At 46.0% G+C, this 18,291-nt stretch overlaps 1 protein-coding gene across 5 annotated transcripts in view; it reads right to left on the bottom strand.

The window, feature by feature from the left end:
* The window catches only part of MEI1 (meiotic double-stranded break formation protein 1), a 62,169-nt gene extending 52,714 nt beyond the window's left edge, over positions 1-9,455 (bottom strand). For 3 of the 5 annotated variants that reach the window (XM_007506072.3, XM_007506073.3, XM_056797439.1), the window contains exons 1-6: positions 9,176-9,455; positions 5,336-5,459; positions 4,072-4,122; positions 2,687-2,760; positions 1,885-1,990; positions 695-898 (exon numbers count right to left, since the gene is read on the bottom strand). In XM_007506072.3, the coding sequence (XP_007506134.1) occupies positions 695-898; positions 1,885-1,990; positions 2,687-2,760; positions 4,072-4,122; positions 5,336-5,459; positions 9,176-9,328 (712 nt within the window). In that variant the 5' untranslated portion in view covers positions 9,329-9,455. The other 2 variants (XM_056797440.1, XM_056797441.1) reach the window with 2 other exon arrangements.
* Between the last annotated feature and the right edge of the window lie 8,836 nt (positions 9,456-18,291).

Below are 18,291 nucleotides of genomic sequence, written 5' to 3'. Positions count from 1 at the left end.
GAGAGGACAAGCCCAGACCCCCCAGACTCCCCAGAATCACATCCTCTAGGAAAACTGTCCAGCCTTCTCCTCTGGAGCACCCAGTACTTTCTTTGCACAGAGCAGAGTGAATGAATGAATGAATGAATGAATGAATGAATGAATGAATGAATGAAATCCAATATAGGAGTCAATGCTCAAGCAGTTGGGCTACAACTCAACAAAGTGCTGACCGTGGGTAAGGCCCAGAGTTGGGCACCACCCACCATGTCACTCCCAATGAAGCTAGTCCACTGGAAAGGGCTGTAGGTTCTCCAGATCCCTTCCTTCTCCTTCTTTCTATGGGTGTCTCTCCTCGATGTCAAGGCTTCCTCCATCCCTGACTTGATCAGTGTGGTCACCTCCACCCACCACTGAAAGAGGCCATAACTCCTCCTCCTCCCAACTCTCGGAGGGCTTTCTCTGGGGGCCACTGAGACCAGTCATCCACCCTGGTGGTGAGTCTCTCCTGCCTGAGCAGGCTGGTGGGGCCTGGGAGGAAGCTTTTCTCCTTTGAAAGGACCTCTCTGAGCCCACAGCTCTCTGCCATTGCCTTCAGGGGCCCCAGATCACCCTCAGGCGCCGGGACGGCCTTCAGGGAAGCCTTCTGCACAGGGTGGCAGCAGAAGTCCTAAAGCAAAAAGCTCTTGGGCCTTCCCTAAAAACATGGCCTCACCCATGCAGTTAACCTGCAGCTCCTTCGTCTGAGCGTTGTCCAGTGTGGTAAGAAAGAGGGGACACAGTTTCTCCCTGAAATGGTCTGAGAGTTTCTCTGCCACGGTGGGAGAGGAGTATAGCTTCCCATACAGATAGCAGACTGCAGCCTTCACTGCCTCATTGGGGTACATCAGACCCCTCAACTGATGCTCCACGAGGTTACCTGCCCGGGGAAACAGCAAAAAGAGCCATAGGTGTTGGCAGGAACAACTACCACTGAGAATCCCAAGACCTGACACATGCAAAAGCCATTATCATTCTGATATCTAACATTCACCCAGTGCAGGCTTCCCAACAGTCCAACTAAGGAGGCAGGATGAGAATTATTGTTCCCATTTTACAGATGAGGAGACTACTGATCATCCTCAGAAGGAAAGAAAGCCAGTGGAAAGAACTCTGAGTGGGGAGTATGGAGTCCTGGGATCTACACAGAGAGGCACCAGTTGCAGAACAAGGAAGTGCCTCAGTGAAGTCCACCCCTTTCATTTTGAGGAAACTGAGGCTGAAGGAGAACAATCTGCCAGAGGTCTCCAGCCAGGAAGCACCAGAGATGGGACTTGGACCAAGGTTTTTTCTGACACCCCTGTCTCGGTCTCTCCCTCCCCTCTTGGAGTCTGTAACTTCACAAGGAAGATAAAAAAAAAGCAAGTGAAAAATCATAAGGCCACTTGCTGAAAAAATATATGAGCAGGCACCCAATTAACATGATGAAAACAGGAGCTGCTCCCATTTCCATAGCTTTCTTTTTTTTAACCCTTAACTTCTGTCTTAAGAGTCAGTTCTAGGTACCAATTCCAAAGCAGAAGAGCAGAAAGGGCTAGACAATGGGGGTTGAGTGACTTGTCCAGGGTCCTACAGCTAAGAAGTATCTGAGGCCTGATTTGAACCTCAGACCTCCCATCTCCAGGCCGGGCTGTCAATCCACTGAGGCACCTACCTGCCCCTCTCTAGCATTTTGATGTTTACAAAGTATCTTCCTCCAAAAGCCCTATAAAGTAGCTAGTTTAAGTTTTATGATCCCATTTTAGAGCTAAGATAACTGAGGTCCATAAGAATGATGTGTACTGGGTCTTGCAGGAACAGAAGATAATGAAGAAGTCAAGGCAACATCAAAGGCAGGGAGAATACAACTGAGTGAGCAGCACTCACCATGTTCTACCACAAGTATCTCAGCAAGGGAAGGGATGGCATCCACCACTTTACCCAGAAGAGTCACGATGGCCAGGCTGCCCTCCATGGTGGGCATGTTACAAAGCTGTGAAGGAAATCATAGCCAAAGCTCGTGTTTCTTTAGAATTTGAAGGCAGAAAAAGCACTTCCTTCACAACAACCCTGTGAGGATTTTTATCCCCACTTTCCAGACAAGAAATTGAGATGCGGGATGATAAAACAAGTTGTACCAAATCCCATTAGCAAGGCCCATCCCAAAGGGCGGAAGTGGTGCCAAAGTGCCACACCATTTCCTGCCCCACAGTGGGAAGAACATCTCCCAAGTAAAACCTGAATGGGAAGCAAAGAGCACCTGGGGAAGATTCAAAGATCCTGAGCCCTGCTGAGTTGGAAGCTAGAAAATGAGAAGACCCCAGCCAGTCTCTCTCTCTACTGTGGGCAGAAGAGAGGACCAGGGCCTGGGCAGCCGACGTCTTAAAATATCCCAGTTCCTGCTGTGAAAGAGCTTATGCTCCAGGCTGAGGTGGGCAGGAGTCCCCAGAGTGCCCATCCAAGTCAGAATGTGAGAGACGTGGAGACGAGGTAAGCAAGGGCTTCAGGAAGGCTTTCTTTCTACAAAAGCCGGCCTCTCCAGTGGGACGGCAAGAGAGAGAAGGATGCCAGCAGGCGATGGGGGGAGCCAGAGGCTGAGCTGTGCCTGTTGTCTGGAAGCAGATTCACAACAGCTGCTTGAAATGAGGAAGAAGAGGGAGACTCCCCAGAAACAGGGCACATCACTGACCTCTTTCTGACACTCTTCCAGCAAGCAGTGAATATACGGCTCCAGCTTCGGTTGGATGAGAAGCTGAACAAGGACTAAGCAAAAAGAATAAAATTAAACAAACATCTGCCAGGCTCCCTGGGAGAGAAACAAAGGTAACAATGGTGGTCACCTCCAGGAACTTAGCCTTTGATCTGGGGGAGACAGAATGGTTGGAGAAAGAAGCAGGGAAAATCAGAATCAACTGGGTGAGTGAAGGAGGAAAGTGGCAGCGAGGTCTGGGTCAGAGAACATGCCATGAGAAGATGGCTCTCAGGGACCCAGGACTCATCTTTCCTAGCCCTGTTTCTAGCCAATTGATGACTTTAGTCCAAGGCATCCCATTCCCCTGCCCCTGGTTAACACAAGGCACACGAACTGCCCCCTTGGAAAGTCAAGAAGGAAAGATTCAAACCCAGGTCTTCCGACTCTGAACTGAGAGTTCTCTTCACTATCTTCCACCCACAAACTCAGGCAGGAGAAGTGGATCAGCCTATATATGCCTCCTGCCTGAAGTCAATGGGCCCTTCACTGTCCTTTTTCTGCATGCCAGAGGACCATCATTGCGAGCAATGGTGTTCCAGAGCTATACTACCGGCTCCCAGGGAGTCTGCTTCCTTTGGATACTTTTCTTGTCTCCTCCTTGCCTGAAGAAAACTGGCAGCTGTTCCTTCTCAGTGCTGCCACAGGGCCTGCCCATGGCATCCCTTCGCTGCCCCTTCCAACTCAAGCCTCCAGTATGGGCTTAAAAAACACACAGCTAGGCTGGCAGGGAAAGGAGGGAAAGGAAAGGAAGGAAGGTAGCCGGGTCCCCCCACCCACCCCGCATGGTAGGGAAAGGCTTACACGTGGGGGGAAAAGCAGCTTGGCAAGACTTTTTGATGAACTAATTAACAGGAAGAAAACAGGGAAACAACATCCTGGGAGGCCACCAAAATGCAAATGGCACCAAGGAGGGCAACAACAAAGCCTCTCAATGGAATCGGTGGGTCCGGAAGGGGAGATGAGACAGTGCCCCCTCCCTCCTTTGCAGAGGCAGAGGGCTTCCACGTAGGTCATCACACGCTCTGTCTCACTCAGCTGCTGAGCAGCCTTCTCCCTCTCGTTCTTTGGGTGGTTACTCGCCATGAAGGCTGGCCTGCAGGGGGACTGGACACAAGGTTGATGGGGGAGGCAGTAAGACAAAGAATATCAAGCCGACGGGGAGCCCGATAGGGATTGTCCTCTCAGCAGAGTACAAGCACAGGCTCTAGAGCCCAGTTTGGGGCCATCTTGGTTCTTAACTTTGTTCCAGCCAAGAGGGGCAGCCATCAATTGACAGTTTTGCTGCAGATGCGCCTGGCATGTCTGCCACAGTTCCACCTCACCTTGAATAGTGAATTCCAGCACACTGACATCATCTATACTTCGAAGTAGTCCTGGGGGAAGAACAAAGCCACAAGGACATAGTGTGAATGGTAAAAATCACTGCGCCCAGACAGGTGGCTTAGTGAGCCAGGCCTTAGAGATATGAGGTCCTGGGTTCAAATCTGACCTCAGAAACGTCCTAGCTGTGTGACCCTGGGCAAGTCACTTAACCCCCCGTGCCCAGCACTTACTGCTTTTCTGCCTTGGAACCAATATACAATATCGATACTAAGGCAGAAAGTAAGGGTTAAAAAGCAAATCACTGCATACTCATCCCGAGGTCTACCATGGGGATTGTAACCTTTTTTATTTTTGCAGAATTTTTCCCTTTGAGGTTCCCACAGAGTTCTTTCTTTCTCCTCCTCATTCAAGACCCATCTTTTTAGTGAATGTGCATCCTGGCTAAAAGTCCATTTTTTAAGGCACTTAATCTAGGGGAGGAAGAGGAAAGGAGAGGTATACGGTGTCCTAGTCAATACTACCACTAAGCCCCTTCCTATCGTCTCCGATACTAAGCAAGGACCAAACAAGTCAGATAGAGAAGGGTCCCCAGCTGGGTGAGCCTGGCCAAGCCACAGCCTCTCTGTATCCTGGTTTCCTCGTCTATAAAGTGAGAAGGGTAGTCTTGGTGGTCTCCAGGGCCTTTTCCCAATCTATAGTCCTCTGTTCAATGGGCCCAGAACCCATCTATCCTCTTCCCCACGTTCTCCGGGTTAGTCAAGCCTTTCCGAAGCCCCTGCTCTATATGCTGATCACACCAAGGTCTCCATCTCTTGCCCCGGTGCATGGGTACCAGCCATGTCCTCGGACTGGCCTGTGCTCCTGCCTCCTCAGGGGACAGGAACAGTCAAATCCCATCTCTTCAAGGAAACCTTCCCCAGCCCCTCCCAGTGCCCTCCATCTCTCTTTGGGCACCTCGTGGGGTGGCCTGAGCAGGTGCTTCCTAAGTACTCATAGAACTGAAGAGTCACTTAGGAGTAGACACTCAATGTTCACATCCGTAGGGTGGGGTGGAATTCACGGCCTGCTCATCACTGTTACTCTTTCTACAACCCAAGGCGGGCATTCCCTAACCTGATAGCCCCAGAGGAGAGTCAGAACATAGCAGAGAGGCAGACATGCCTAGCACTACCAGATCTTAAACTGCACTATAAAGCAGTGTCACAAACTCTCTTTGGTATCCCGCTGGGTCGGAGGGTTTACAAGTCCCCCTCAGGGACTCACCAAAAAGAACGTCTAGGAGGCGGATGCAGACCATCTCGTTCTGAGCAAAAAGGTGTGTGACCTCCCTGGGGTGCCGCAGGAGGGCATCGTGGAGGCAGGACAGCATGTGTTTCTTGCGCACCAGCTTGAGGAGGAAGAAAAAATAAGTGTTCTATTGCCAAGGAAGTGAGGACCACATTTCAAAGGGTTCTTGTCATGTCCTACCCTATTTTCACGCTCACATCACAATATGGCATGGAGTAGGTAGGGGGATCCATTGGCCTGCCCTGTGACCAGCACTGAATGAAGGGCAGGCCTTTGCCCATGGCAGCCGGGACAATGGATCTGTAGCTGGGAACTCCTGAGGCAGAAATTCTGTCTCCTGCTGCAAGTCATCATCACAAAGAGGAGTCTGGGAGACTAAGAGGCCTTTAAGAGCCACGTGTGGTTGCCTTCCATAACGACAAAAGCAACATGGAAGTACATGTCACATGAAGGAAAGAACAGAGATGACCTACATCAGACTCTTCATCACCTCCTTAAGGAGTGGGGGATGGTGGGGGGGAACCAAACTTGAATTCTAAAATGGCAAAAAGTGACTGTCAAAAAGTGTTTCTACGTGTAACTGAAAAAGAAATTTTCACAAGAGCCACATGTGGTATGTGGACTTCCCAAGTCCCTGGCCAGCCTTCTTTCCATCTACTACTGTATCATACCACACTGCCTCTCATTTCTATCCATGAACATTTGCCTCAGAAATGCCCCATAAATGTTGTAAGAGGGCATTGGCTCCAGCACTCTGCAGAGTGCTATTTAATGAATCCTTCTTGGGGCAGAGCCAAGATGGCGGAGAAAGTACATAGGCCCACCTAAGTGACCTGCCCCAAAACTATGATATGACACCTCAAAACAGATTCTGGGGTAGCATAACCCAAAAGGATGCGATGGAATAATTCTTCAGCCCAAAACACCTTAGACGGCCAGCATGAACTATCTAGGGCACTGGGTTAGAAATGGAGCTCAAAGCTGTGTGCCAAGACAGGCCCCACCACAGCAACAGCTGTTGGGTTAGCTGAATTAGCAGCAAAGGCTTCCAGAGCTCTCAGCCACATTTGGTAAGGGGGAGACGGGCAACTGCTCGGAAAGAGATCACAGGAGTCTCCTCTGCTGGCTGTGGGCAAAAGACTCTTGTCACAATGCCCATAACTAGCAGTCCCAGGCTTAGTCTCAAGGTAAGGAGAAGCACGAACACATACCAGCACTTGAAGCCACAAGGGAACAGGGAACCCTGACCACAGTTCTAAGGAACGAAAGAGTATTGGGGGTTACTCACAGACCAAAACACAGCGTTACGGCATTCCACCGTGAAAGAACTGAAAACTTCTAAATGTCCAGAACTAGCTCTGAAGGCAGCTGCACAAAAAATCTGAAGCTTGGAGCAATGCTCATTCCCTTCCCCAGAGTTGCTGAGCCCAACATTAACAGCTGGCTTTTGTTTTTGTTTCTAGTTCAAAGAAAAGAACAATACTGGGAAATAAGCAAACAACAAAAAAGACACTCAACATAGAAAGATATTTTGGTGACAGGGAAGACCAAAACACACAATCAGAAAGCAGCGACAAAGTCAATACTTTTGCATCAAAAACTTTCAAGAAAATAGGAATTGCTCTCAAGTCAAATAAGAATTAAGGTAGAGCTAAAAGAGGATTTTAAAAATCAAATAAGAGAGGGAGAAGAAGAACTGATAAAAGAAATGAATGATACAAGAAGATCTTGGGAAAATGGCCACTAGCTTGGTAAAGGAGGCACAAAAAAGTACTGAAGAAATTAATAGCTTAAAAAACCAGAATAGGCCAATTGGTAAAAGAAGCACAAAAAAATGAAAAGAATTACTTAAAAACAGGAAAAAATGGCATCTTTACATTAACCGACCTTTGGTTTCTTTTGTAATCTTATATATTTTATGCATTTAAAAACACAATTCTGAGAAGGGGATCCTAGGCTTTGCCAGACTGACTACTTAGAGGAGTCTAGATTCTTAACCTGGGGTCAATGGATAAGTACCTAAAGTTTATCCATTGACCTCAGGTTAAGAATCCCTGGACTAAGAGACAGCTACATAGCGCAGTGGATAGAGCACCAGACCTGGAATCAGGGGGACATTGGCTTAAATCTGGCCTCAGAAACTTCCTAGCTGTGTGACATTGGTAAATCATTTAACTCCCTTTGCTTAAGCCTTGCCCTTGACAGAAAGTAAAAATTTTTAAAAGGGGGGGGGGGGTGGAGATTCTTGGACTAGCTTTCTGACATCCTTTTAAAAATAATCAATCTGGAAGCAAAAAAAAAAAGCCATTGACAACTGACTAAAAAAATTAGTGGAGCATCAGTAACACCTTGTGGTGAAAAGTGTCAAAGTCACCAGGAGATTGAGAAGCCCAGAAAGCTTCATAAACTCACTGACACAGAGAAAGGGCAGTTAGCCCAGAGTCAGGAAGACTTATCTTCCTGAGTTCAAATTCAACCTCAGATTCCAAAGTGTGTATATATATTTAGCTGTGGGACCCTGGACAAGTCATTTAACCCTGTTTGCCTCTGTTTTCTTATCTGTAAAATAAGCTGGAGAAGGAAGTGGCAAACCTCTCCAGTATTTCTACCCAAACGGGGTCAGGGAGTCCAACCCAACTAAACAACAACGGAGTCCATTGGTTGCAGAACTCAATCCATTAAAGGGAAAAGGCATCTGGGCATTAAATCATAAAAGCTCAAGCTACCCTAGAGGCTGGGATTTGTTTTGTTCTCTGGCCTTTTTATCAGTTCCCCTTTCCTTACAGTCATTTCCTCACCTATTTCATCTCTGCTTGAATCAATTATAAGACCGGATTTGGGGTGACGACTCAGAAAGGGCAAAGAGGAATCATTGAGTGTTGAAGGGAGTTCTGAATCTAAGTGAATGAAGCCACTGAGAGTCGGGTTCTGGGGTCTAGGAACAGAAGAGGGGCTTGGATGGGGAAGATGGGGCCCAGGGCCGAGGGGGGACACCAAAGGATGGAGGGCTTAGCATTCAGGACTAGTTATAAGGCAAGTATTGAGTAAGGATTCTCTATCTCCCCAGGGCCTAGCACAGAGCAAAACCCATTACTGAGAACAAGAACTGGTTTGCTTTTACATCCCCGGCTTAGTGTGTGGCATACAGTAGGCACCTGAATGAACAGATGACTGCAGAAAGAGCAAGGGAGGAGATGAGGGAGAGCTGAGGCTGAGAAGCCTGGGTGCCAGGAAGGGGCAGGGCTAGGGGCACCTGGAATCCTGGCAGGGAGAAGGCAGGAAAGGTGCTGAAGTGGGGTGGGGGTGGGGGCCCTCCCACAAGTTTGCTTCTGGAACCCTCTGAAAAGGGGCCTGCTATGTGGAGTGGAGAGGGAGGGCAGGGCCCCAGGGGGTTTATGTCCCGGGGCTCCAGCCTTGGAATCTGTAAGACTTGCCCCCAGAGTCCATCCCAGACACTTTCTGTGTGTCCCTCGGCAGATCCACCTCTGTAAAGTGGGGAGAACACCAATACTCCCCATTCTCTCGCTCACGGGGTGGTGAGGCTCTAAAAACAACGCGCATATGTACATCTGCATACAGAAAGACGCGGCCGGGGTGTCGAGACCTCCAGCACGGGGGTGGGGTACACATGAAAGCTGGAAGAATAGCGAAAGGGAGAGCAGCACAGAACCTTAGGCAAGAGGCACAGCGGCAGCGAGCAGGCAAGAAGCTTGCAGGCAGGACAGGGAAGGCGCATGCGCCAGAGTGGAAGGGGTGGAGACAATACAAAGGTGCAATGGAAAACAGAAAGACGAGGCCCTCAGTGGAGAACCGCACCGAGACCCCACTCGAGGGCTGCAGCAGCTCCAGGGCGCAGGCCAGGCAGAGGCGCGGCGGCCCGGAAAGCAGCCACCGCGGGTCGTGCCGGAAATGGGCCCGCTCGTAAAGCAGCAGCGCCGCTCCTGCGGCTTCCTCGTCCCTCGTCTCCATCCGAGCCTTGAAACCACGGGTCTCCTCAGCACAAACAGAACAGGTTATGCACACGCGAACTTGACCTCGCTGTAAGGTGGATCTGCGCAGGCGCACTCGGCGGGCCAAATGCACCTGCGCAGAGCTGCCTCCGCACAGGCAGAGTAGGATCTGTGCAAGCAGTGAAGCCAAGTGCACCTGCGCGTCTGGCCGGGCTTCGTGGTCATGTGGGCTAGGAGCCACGTGTTAGGAGAAGCTTGAAAAGCCGTGGGATCCCTCGGAGCACAACCAAGCCGAGCCGCAGGCCCGGAAGGCCTCAAAAGAGCCGCCAGTAGGGGGCAGCTGGGTAGCTCAGTGGATTAAGAGTCAGGCCTAGAGATGGGAAGTCCTAGGTTCAAATGTGGCCTCCTTGGAGCCAATACACAGTATTGACTCCAAGATGGAAGGTGAGGGTTTAAAAAAAAAATTTTTTTTTTAAGAGCCTCCAGTTGTGCCCTCCCACGGGAACCAGGAAAGCCCCATTGGGCACTTTCCCTGACCAATGAGAGGGAGGTTCCGCAGAGCAGGGGCAGCGTTCGGGCCATGGAAGGATCTCGCCTTAGTTCCTGGGGCTGCCGGCTGCAGGCTGCGGCGGGGCTGGCCAGGCCAGGGCCAAGCCTCCAGGGCTTGCATCTATTAGGTGGCCACACTGTGACCCAGCCAGGTGGTCCACTGAGAATTGCAGCCTCGAAACTCAGACAGAAGTTGGAGAGAACAATGCATCAAAGAAACTAGGACTAGGGGGCGGGGAAAGGCTTCCTATAGAGGCTGGAACTTGAAACAGGCTAGGGGGCTCAGGAGATGGAGAGCCAGGCCTGGAGGCCAAAGATCCTGGGTTCAAATTTGGCCTCAGACTCCTAGCCAGTGTGACCCTGAGCAAGTCACTTAACCGCAGAGTGAGAGCATTCCAGACATGAAAATGCTGAGACTCGGTGACAAAGGATCTGTTTCAAGAACAGCCAGAAAGTCCATGTCACTGGGTTGAAGAATATGTTAGGGAGTTAGGTATGAGAAGACTAGTGGTAGGAGGGGCCTAGGCTATGAAGAGCTTTAAATGCCCGAAGGACCCCCTGCCCTCAGAGGGCTTACATTCTTTTTTTTTTTTAATCTTTCACCTGACCCTTTATTTCCATTCCATCTGAGACTCTATCCCATAATGCTTCTTTTGATGCTTAGATCGCCATAACATCAAGATAAAAGAGGTGGCAGGATAGAGCCCTTACAGGACACACAGAGACTAGACATGACCTGAATGAAGATCTAGTCAAGGAGGAGACAGCCAAGTGGTTCAGTGGTTAGAGAGCCTAGGCCCAGAGTTAGGAGCACCTGGGTTCGAATGTGACCTTGAGGGGATTTTTGTTTGTTTTTTACCAAAAAAAAAAAAGGTAGATTTTGATTTGAATCGACACAAAGTATCTGCAGCTCAGCTTGAGCTTTCTTCATAGAGGCCAAGCAGGAGCCAGTTCTCCCCTTAATTTGGATGACCCAGAGAGACCTCAAGTCCATCAGCTGAAAAAAGAACAACTGATCTCTCCTCAAGCTGGAGTCAATGCCTAACCAGGAAGTGGGAAGGCAGCAAAGCCTCCTTGGGCAGATCAGAAGGCCAGTTTCCTCATCAGGAGGTACACTTTGAAGTATACTTCAAAGCTGTGCAAGTTGTTGGCATGTCCTTTAAGTCTCGTATGAACCAGTAAGCATTGGCCTGGGTAAGTCCTGGTGTGTAGATTCCTTCCAGCCTCTCTCACTGACTTAAGTGGCTTGACTGGTCACATTGACAGCAGGAATCTCTACGGAGCCCTCCTGCATTTTTCTAACCCAGTGCCTGTCAAAGGCAAGACCTGGGCCCTGGGCTTCTTGGCTCTAAGGACAATGTCCTCTCTTGCCTATCTAGAGTCTCCCAAACCAATCCTGCTAGGTGACCTGGAGTCATGACCTGAGTTCAAAACCAGCCTTATATGACCTTGGGCAAGTCACTTCATCTTGTTGCCTTGGTTTCCTCATCTGTAAAATGAGCCGGAGAAGGAAATGGCAAATTATTCCATTCTCTCTGCCAAAGACAGACATGACTCATGTAGATTAAGCCCTGTATAGCAGTCCGTCCAGCGGTTGCTATATAATATTTCGTTGTGGGATATAACTTGAGAAGGAGGGAGGAGCCTGAGGAAGATGGGTGATAAATGCAGACTCACAGACAAGTTAATTGCTATGGGGAGCGGCGGAGCTCCCGCTAATATTCTCCTTAGAAAATTAGTTAAAGGAAAATCTGAGACATGAGAGAACGCATGGAAGTAAGAATTCCGAGATAGAAAGCACGTGGCCAGGCCGAGGACAGATAAGGAGAGAAAGCAGGGAGAGCTCCGAGGATGCAGGGATCGAGGAGCAGCAGCGCCGCACCCCAGCCTTTATTGTGGATTGAGAGGCGATCAGTGAACACGGGACATAGCACGCAGGTCTGAACTTTGGCTGGATAGACAATGACAAGATCAGAGGAGGCAGGGATTGGCCTGACACCGCTTTTCCGAGGAAGGAGGTTTGACCAGGTGAGGGCGAGGCCTTCGTGGCTCAGGCCCTTAGAACTGCCTATACATTGACCATGAACTGATCTGATCAAGTACTTAATACACCAACCATACTTCCATGCCTGGTATGTTACACCCTGCTTCTGTCATTTATAGTCTTCTTGAGAGGCCCTAGGCCCTGAGATCTGCCTCAGATACCTGGGGGGAGGGGCGGGAAGGGGTCACACAACTACCCAGGAATATATTAGAACTTGAACTCAAGACTTCTCTCTTCCTCTCCATTCTCTATGCTGATCCCTGAACTATCACCAATCATGTATTGTGGGAAAACTTTCTAGAGGCTTCCAGACCCAGGAACTTGGACAAAGTCCTCCTCACAAGAACTCTGTTATGGCAGTATCAGTGTGAGAAGCCCCATTTGACACACGAGGACACTCAGAAATAGCCATGGAGTGTCAGAGCCAAAAGCTGCCGCCAGGTCTACTGATTCTAGTAACACATTCATTCTCCTAAGCAGCTAGCATTTCTCTGGCTCTTAAAGATTTGCAAAGACCTTTCAATATGTTCTCTCATTTGCTCCTCATAACCTAGGAAGGGGATTGCTATTATTGTCACCTCCTCTATTTTACAGATGAGGCAGCTGAGGCAAGCAGAGGTAAAGAGCCTTGTCCAGGATCACCTGGCTAGAACAGGTCAGAGGCAGGATTTGGCCTTAGGTCTTCCAGATTCCATCTCTTAAACTCTGTCCACAGTGCCACTTGGCAGCTTCTTAATCTTTTTTGGTATTGAATCCCTCTTGGCCTTCTGGGGGAAGCCTTTGCAGACCTCAGAATCAGCTTTTTAATTGAATCAAATAAAATTGTACATTGGATTAGAAAGAAAACCAGAAAAATGAAAAAGTCATTCAGTCTTTAAAAAAAAAATTCCTTCTGTCTTAGTATCAGTTCAAAGATAAAATAGCATCAAAGGCTAAGCAATCAGGTGTGAGGAATTAAAATTAAGGGTTTGACTAAAATATATGACAAATATAAATAATATGGAGGTCACCAATTAAAAATATTATAGCTCAAGTCAAAATGACTTTCAGTAGTTTTTATTTACAAAATAGGTGGAGAGAGTGAAAGTTGAGAAATACAAAAAGAGGGTAGAGAAGATATTTAGCCTACACACTCAACTCAGCCTGACATAATTTGTTAATCCTTTACTGGAATTAGTCTCTCTCCAGAAGTCAGGAAAGGAAAGCCAGCTATTCACTCATCCAAGTTCCCTCCAAGAGGCAATTTGAACTTAAGACAAATCCTAAAGCTGACTTCTAGCCCCAGAAATTCAGTGCTTTTATAGTGACTTCTTGTCCCTTCACCTCTTCACAGGGGCTAATCACAGCTTCCAAATTGTCTAGCATTGCCCAGAGGAGCAGAGTCTTATGGGATCCACTTCTCATTCTCTGGAGGTGTAAACTCTTATCAAAAAGATTCACAATTTCCTGACTGATTGAGTTTTTACCCACTTTAGCAAATGACTTTGAATACTCTTACTTAGTGTTTGGTGAGGTACTAAGTAGGAGTACTTAAGTTAGTGTTAACCAAGTGTTAACTGAAAATAGACAAAGAGAATAAAGAATTCCCTTTCATACAGGGTTAAGTGACTTGTCTAGGGTCACATAGCTAGGAAGTATCTGGGGTCAGATCTGAAACCAAGTCCTCCCGACTGCAGACCTGGTGCTTCTCTCCACTGTGCTGCCTTACCTCACTGCCCCCCAAATATTTCTCAAAAGCACATTCATAGACTCCAGGTTTATAGAGGGCCTGTTTTAGATGAAGTTAGCAATGGTGGCATTCTATGAATTTGAAGCAAGGAGCTTCTCCTTGCTTGGGGAGTCTTGAACCTTGCCACTTGTTTCCTCATGTATTTGAGGCTAGTGTGCATTTCCCTTCATTGGTGTGGTTTCAATAAAATGGAAAGGACAGAAGAAGGCTTTGGGAGGAAGCTGCAGTACCCAGGGTTCCACTTCTCTGGGGATTTTTCAGTCACTAGTTCTGATAAAGAAATGTTCCTTCCATCAACAAGCTTTTTTTTAAAATTATAATTATATATCTTTTCCTTTGTTAGTGTTTTTTTTCCCAATAGTATACACAAATAATTTTTACCATTCGTTTTTTCCCATTTGGAGTCACCAATTTTCTGTTTCTTCCTTCCACTCCCCTCAGTTCTTTCTCTAGAGCATTTTTCATCCTAGACCCTTCAGGCTTGTAGACAATAGCCAAGTCATTCACAATTGATCATTACAATGTTGTTATGGTTTACGCTCTTTTCCTGGTTCTGCTCACTTCAGTCTGTTCATTAAATCTTCCCAAGTTTTTCTGAAAGCATCCTGTTTGTCATTTCTCACAATAGTATTCCATCCTAATTACATACCACAACTTCAGCAAGCTTTTATTAAGCTCCTTTTAGGTGCCAAGCCCAGTGCTGGGCTCTGAGAACCCAAAACAAAAATAGTCCCTGCTTTCTAGGAGCTGACAGACCATCTGCAGGGGGAGATGTGGCCACCTCTAAAGACATAGAACACCAACAAGAGACAGTCTGGCAAATGAGATCAGCAGGGCTCACTGGTTTTTGCAAACTGTGGGTCTATGATGAACACATCATAAATCAATCAGTCAAGAAAATATTTGGTGGCAAATGATTGGTGGCAGTACCCTCTTAATGAATGCTGGGACAATTTTTCTGTGGGACATAAAGATGACAGATCAAAATGATGAGAATATTATCTGAAGCAAGATAACTTTTGAAAAGTAATGTCATGCCCAGGACAATCCAGAGGAACTTATGAGAAAGAATGCTATCCACATCCAAAGAAAGAACTGTGGGAGCAGAAATGCAGAAGAAAAACATAAGACCCATCATGTAGAGCAATAGGGATATGATTAGGGTTTTGATGTCAAAAGATCACTCTACCACAAATATGAATGACATGGAAATGGATTTTTAACATGGAACTGCTTGTCAATTTGGGAGGGGATGGGGAAGAAAGGATGGGGGTGGATCATGAATCATGTAACCATGGGAAAATATTCTTAATTTAAAAAGCGAAGAAAAAAAAAGAAAAGAAATGTCATGTAATGGAACCTGACATCTTGAGTGATGTTGAGCCATAGGATTGTTTGGAGGAATTGAGGATGTTTAGGCTGGAGAATGACAACATTCATCCCTATCAAAAACACTGGAGGGAGCAGCTGGGTAGCTCAGTGGATTGAGAGCCAGGCCTAAAGATGGGAGGTCCTAGGTTCAAATCTGGCCTCAGACACTTCCCAGCTGTGTGACCCTGGGCATGTCACTTAACCCCCAAGGCCTAGCCCATACCACTTTTCTGCCTTAGACCCATTACACAGTATTGATTCCAAGATGGAAGGTAGGGTTTTAAAAAAAAACAAGCATGGAAAATATGGGTATAAATTAAGTCTTTCTTAAAATTATATATGAAGCATCTACCTAAAACCATGCAAGTATTATTTATAATGGTGAGAAGCTAGAATAAGATCAGGAGAGAAACAAGGATGCCCATGCTGTGATCACCAATAATATTCAACATAGAGTTAGAAATGGTAGCAATAGCAATAAAAGAAGAAAAAGAAATTGAAGGAATCAGAGTGGGAAAAGAACTAATAAAACTATCTCTGTTTGCAGATCGACATTATGGTATTATGTGGAAAATTCTAGAAGATCAACTAAAAAGTTAGTTGGAGCAATCCATTTTCTTTTTTAGCAAAGTAGCAGGATGAAAAATAAACCCATATAAATCATCAGCATTTGTATATATTTCTAACAAAGTCCTGCAAGAAGAGATACTCTATTTAAAATAACCACAGATAAAATAAAATACCTGGAAGTATAATATACCTGCCAAGATAAACCCAGGAACCACATGAATTCAATTAAAAAACACTAATTTTTTTTTTACATCCTTACCTTCCATCTTAGAATCAACACTGGGTATTAGTTCCAGGGCAGAAGAGTGATAAGGACTAGGCAAAAGGAGTTAAGTTATTTGCCCAAGATAACACAGCTAAGAAGTATCTGAGCCCAAATTTGAATCCAGGACCTCCCATCTCTAGGCCTGGCTTTCAATCCACTGAGCCACCCACCTACCCCACTATAAAACACTTTTTACACAAATAAAGTCAGATCAAAATAATTGGAAAAATATTAATCATTCATGGATGGGCAAAGCCAATATGATTAAAACAACAATCCTACTTAAACTAACCTACTTATTCGATGTTATTCTAATTAAATTATCAAAAAATTATTTTCTCGAGTTAGAAAAAATAAAATTCATTTAGAAGAACAAAAGATCAAGAATATAAAAAAATTAATGGGGAAAAATAGTAAAGCAAGGAGGCCTATTAGTACCAGATTTTAAAATGTATTATTAAGGAGTCATTATCCAAACTCTTAAATACAACAAACAGCAGTAAAAGATTATAATAAATTTGTATCTGACAAAAAAAATTATCATAGCTTTCTTGTATTTGACAAAAGATTTCTATGTGCCTCTGGTTTTGTAAAGGTGAAAATTAATGGTTGGACAATGATTATATGAAATTATGTGGTCACCAGTATTTATTATATATTGAGTCAGAAATTTATTTACAAATATATACAAATAGAGAAGAAACAATAAAGAAGAGACATGTGAGGGGGTTAGAGAGGTTATCTATCCTATCAACATAAATGTTTTACTCTGGGTCTGCTTAATCCAGGCAGAAATTAATTAACTTTCAACCAGGAAGGCTGGTAGTGAATAACCATGAGGCCTCCTCCAAGATGGAAGCTAGTCTCTTAGGAAACTAGGAAAGGAGTCAGACTTTCACTCACCCAACTAAGTAGTCCAGGAGTCTAAGTTGAAGCTGAGCTCCAAGCCCACAATCCAAACTTCAATCTCTAGTGAAGCTCCCTTGAAGACTCTCCCCAGTCAGAAGACTATCTCCAGAAGACCATCTCTTCTTTTTTTCCCCTTTTTAAACCCTCACCTTCCATCTTGGAATCAATACTGTGTATTGGTTCCAAGGTAGAAGTGTGGTAAGGGCTAGGCAATGGGGGTCAAGTGACTTGCCCAGAGTCACACAGCTGGAAGTGTCTGAGGTCAGATTTGAACCCAGGACTTCCTGTCTCTAGGCCTGGTTCTCAATCCACTGGGCTATCCAGCTTCCCCCCAGACTATCTTCTCAAAGACAATCTGCTCTGAGGGAATTCGGGGCTTACGTTTATGGTGCTGAAGGTATCAACTCTGATCATAGGATTCACAAGTTTGGGATCCATACCTCTCATCCTCTGGAGGTGTAAACCCTTATCACAAGTTTCTGGAGTTGTCACCCATGTTAGTAAGTGACTTGCTAACTCCTCCATCTAATTTAAGCTTTTGATTGGTTTAATCAAAAGGTAGACAAAGGAGAGTTAATCCTGTCATCAGTCTAGTGAAGTACTAAGTAGGGGTACTTAAGTTAGTGTTAGCTCAAGATAGACAATAGAGTAAAGAATCCTCTTCCACAGTTTGGGGGATAAGAAATCAGTATTAGGTAAAAAAAATTGTGGGGACAACTGAAAAGCAGTTTGGCAGAAACTAGGTATAAACCAGTATCCTATACGCCATTCGCTAAGATACGGTCCAAATAGATACATATGTGATCTGGACCTAAAAGGAGATATCATAAGTAAAGCAGAAGAACACGGAACATATTACCACCAGATTTATGGCTAGAAGAGGAATTCATGAGGCAACAAAAGTGGGGAACATTGTGAAACATGAAATGGATAATTCTGAGTTCATTGAATGGGAAAACTTTTGTACAAATGAATGTCATACAAATGGTGGGGGAAAGTTGATAGAGATCCTCCTAGACAGAGATTTAGAGGTCTCCTCTCTGAAATAGATAGAGAACTTTGCTGAATGTATAAGAACAAGAGCCATACTCCCCCAGTTGATAAATGGACAAAAGATATGAGCAGAGGACTACATCAAAGCCATACATAGGCATATGAAAAAATGTTCTAAATCACTCCTGATTGGTGAAATGCAAACAATTCTGAGTTACCATCTCATGCCCATCAGATTGGCTAAAATGACAGCAAGACTGATGACAAACGTTGGAGGGGATTGGAAAAATGGGAACACTAATACACTGTTGGTGGAGCTGTGAACTGATTCAACCATTTTGAAGAGTAATTTGGAATTTAGAACTCTGTGTATAGCCTTGAACTCAGCAGTACCATTCCCCAAAGAGATCAGGGGAAAAGGAAGCAAATCTGCAGGTCCCAAACTCTTAAGAGCAGCCCTTTTTGTGGCGACAAAGAACAAGGGGCTACCCATCAATTGGGGAATAGTTGCGAGGGAATACTACTGTGCCATAAGAGATTAAAAACGACTGA

This window comes from Monodelphis domestica, chromosome 5 (assembly GCF_027887165.1).
Source record: "Monodelphis domestica isolate mMonDom1 chromosome 5, mMonDom1.pri, whole genome shotgun sequence".
Taxonomy (NCBI): Eukaryota; Metazoa; Chordata; class Mammalia; order Didelphimorphia; family Didelphidae; genus Monodelphis; species Monodelphis domestica.
Note: the sequence above shows the minus strand (reverse complement) of the source record. Positions and strands in the feature narration are given on the sequence as shown.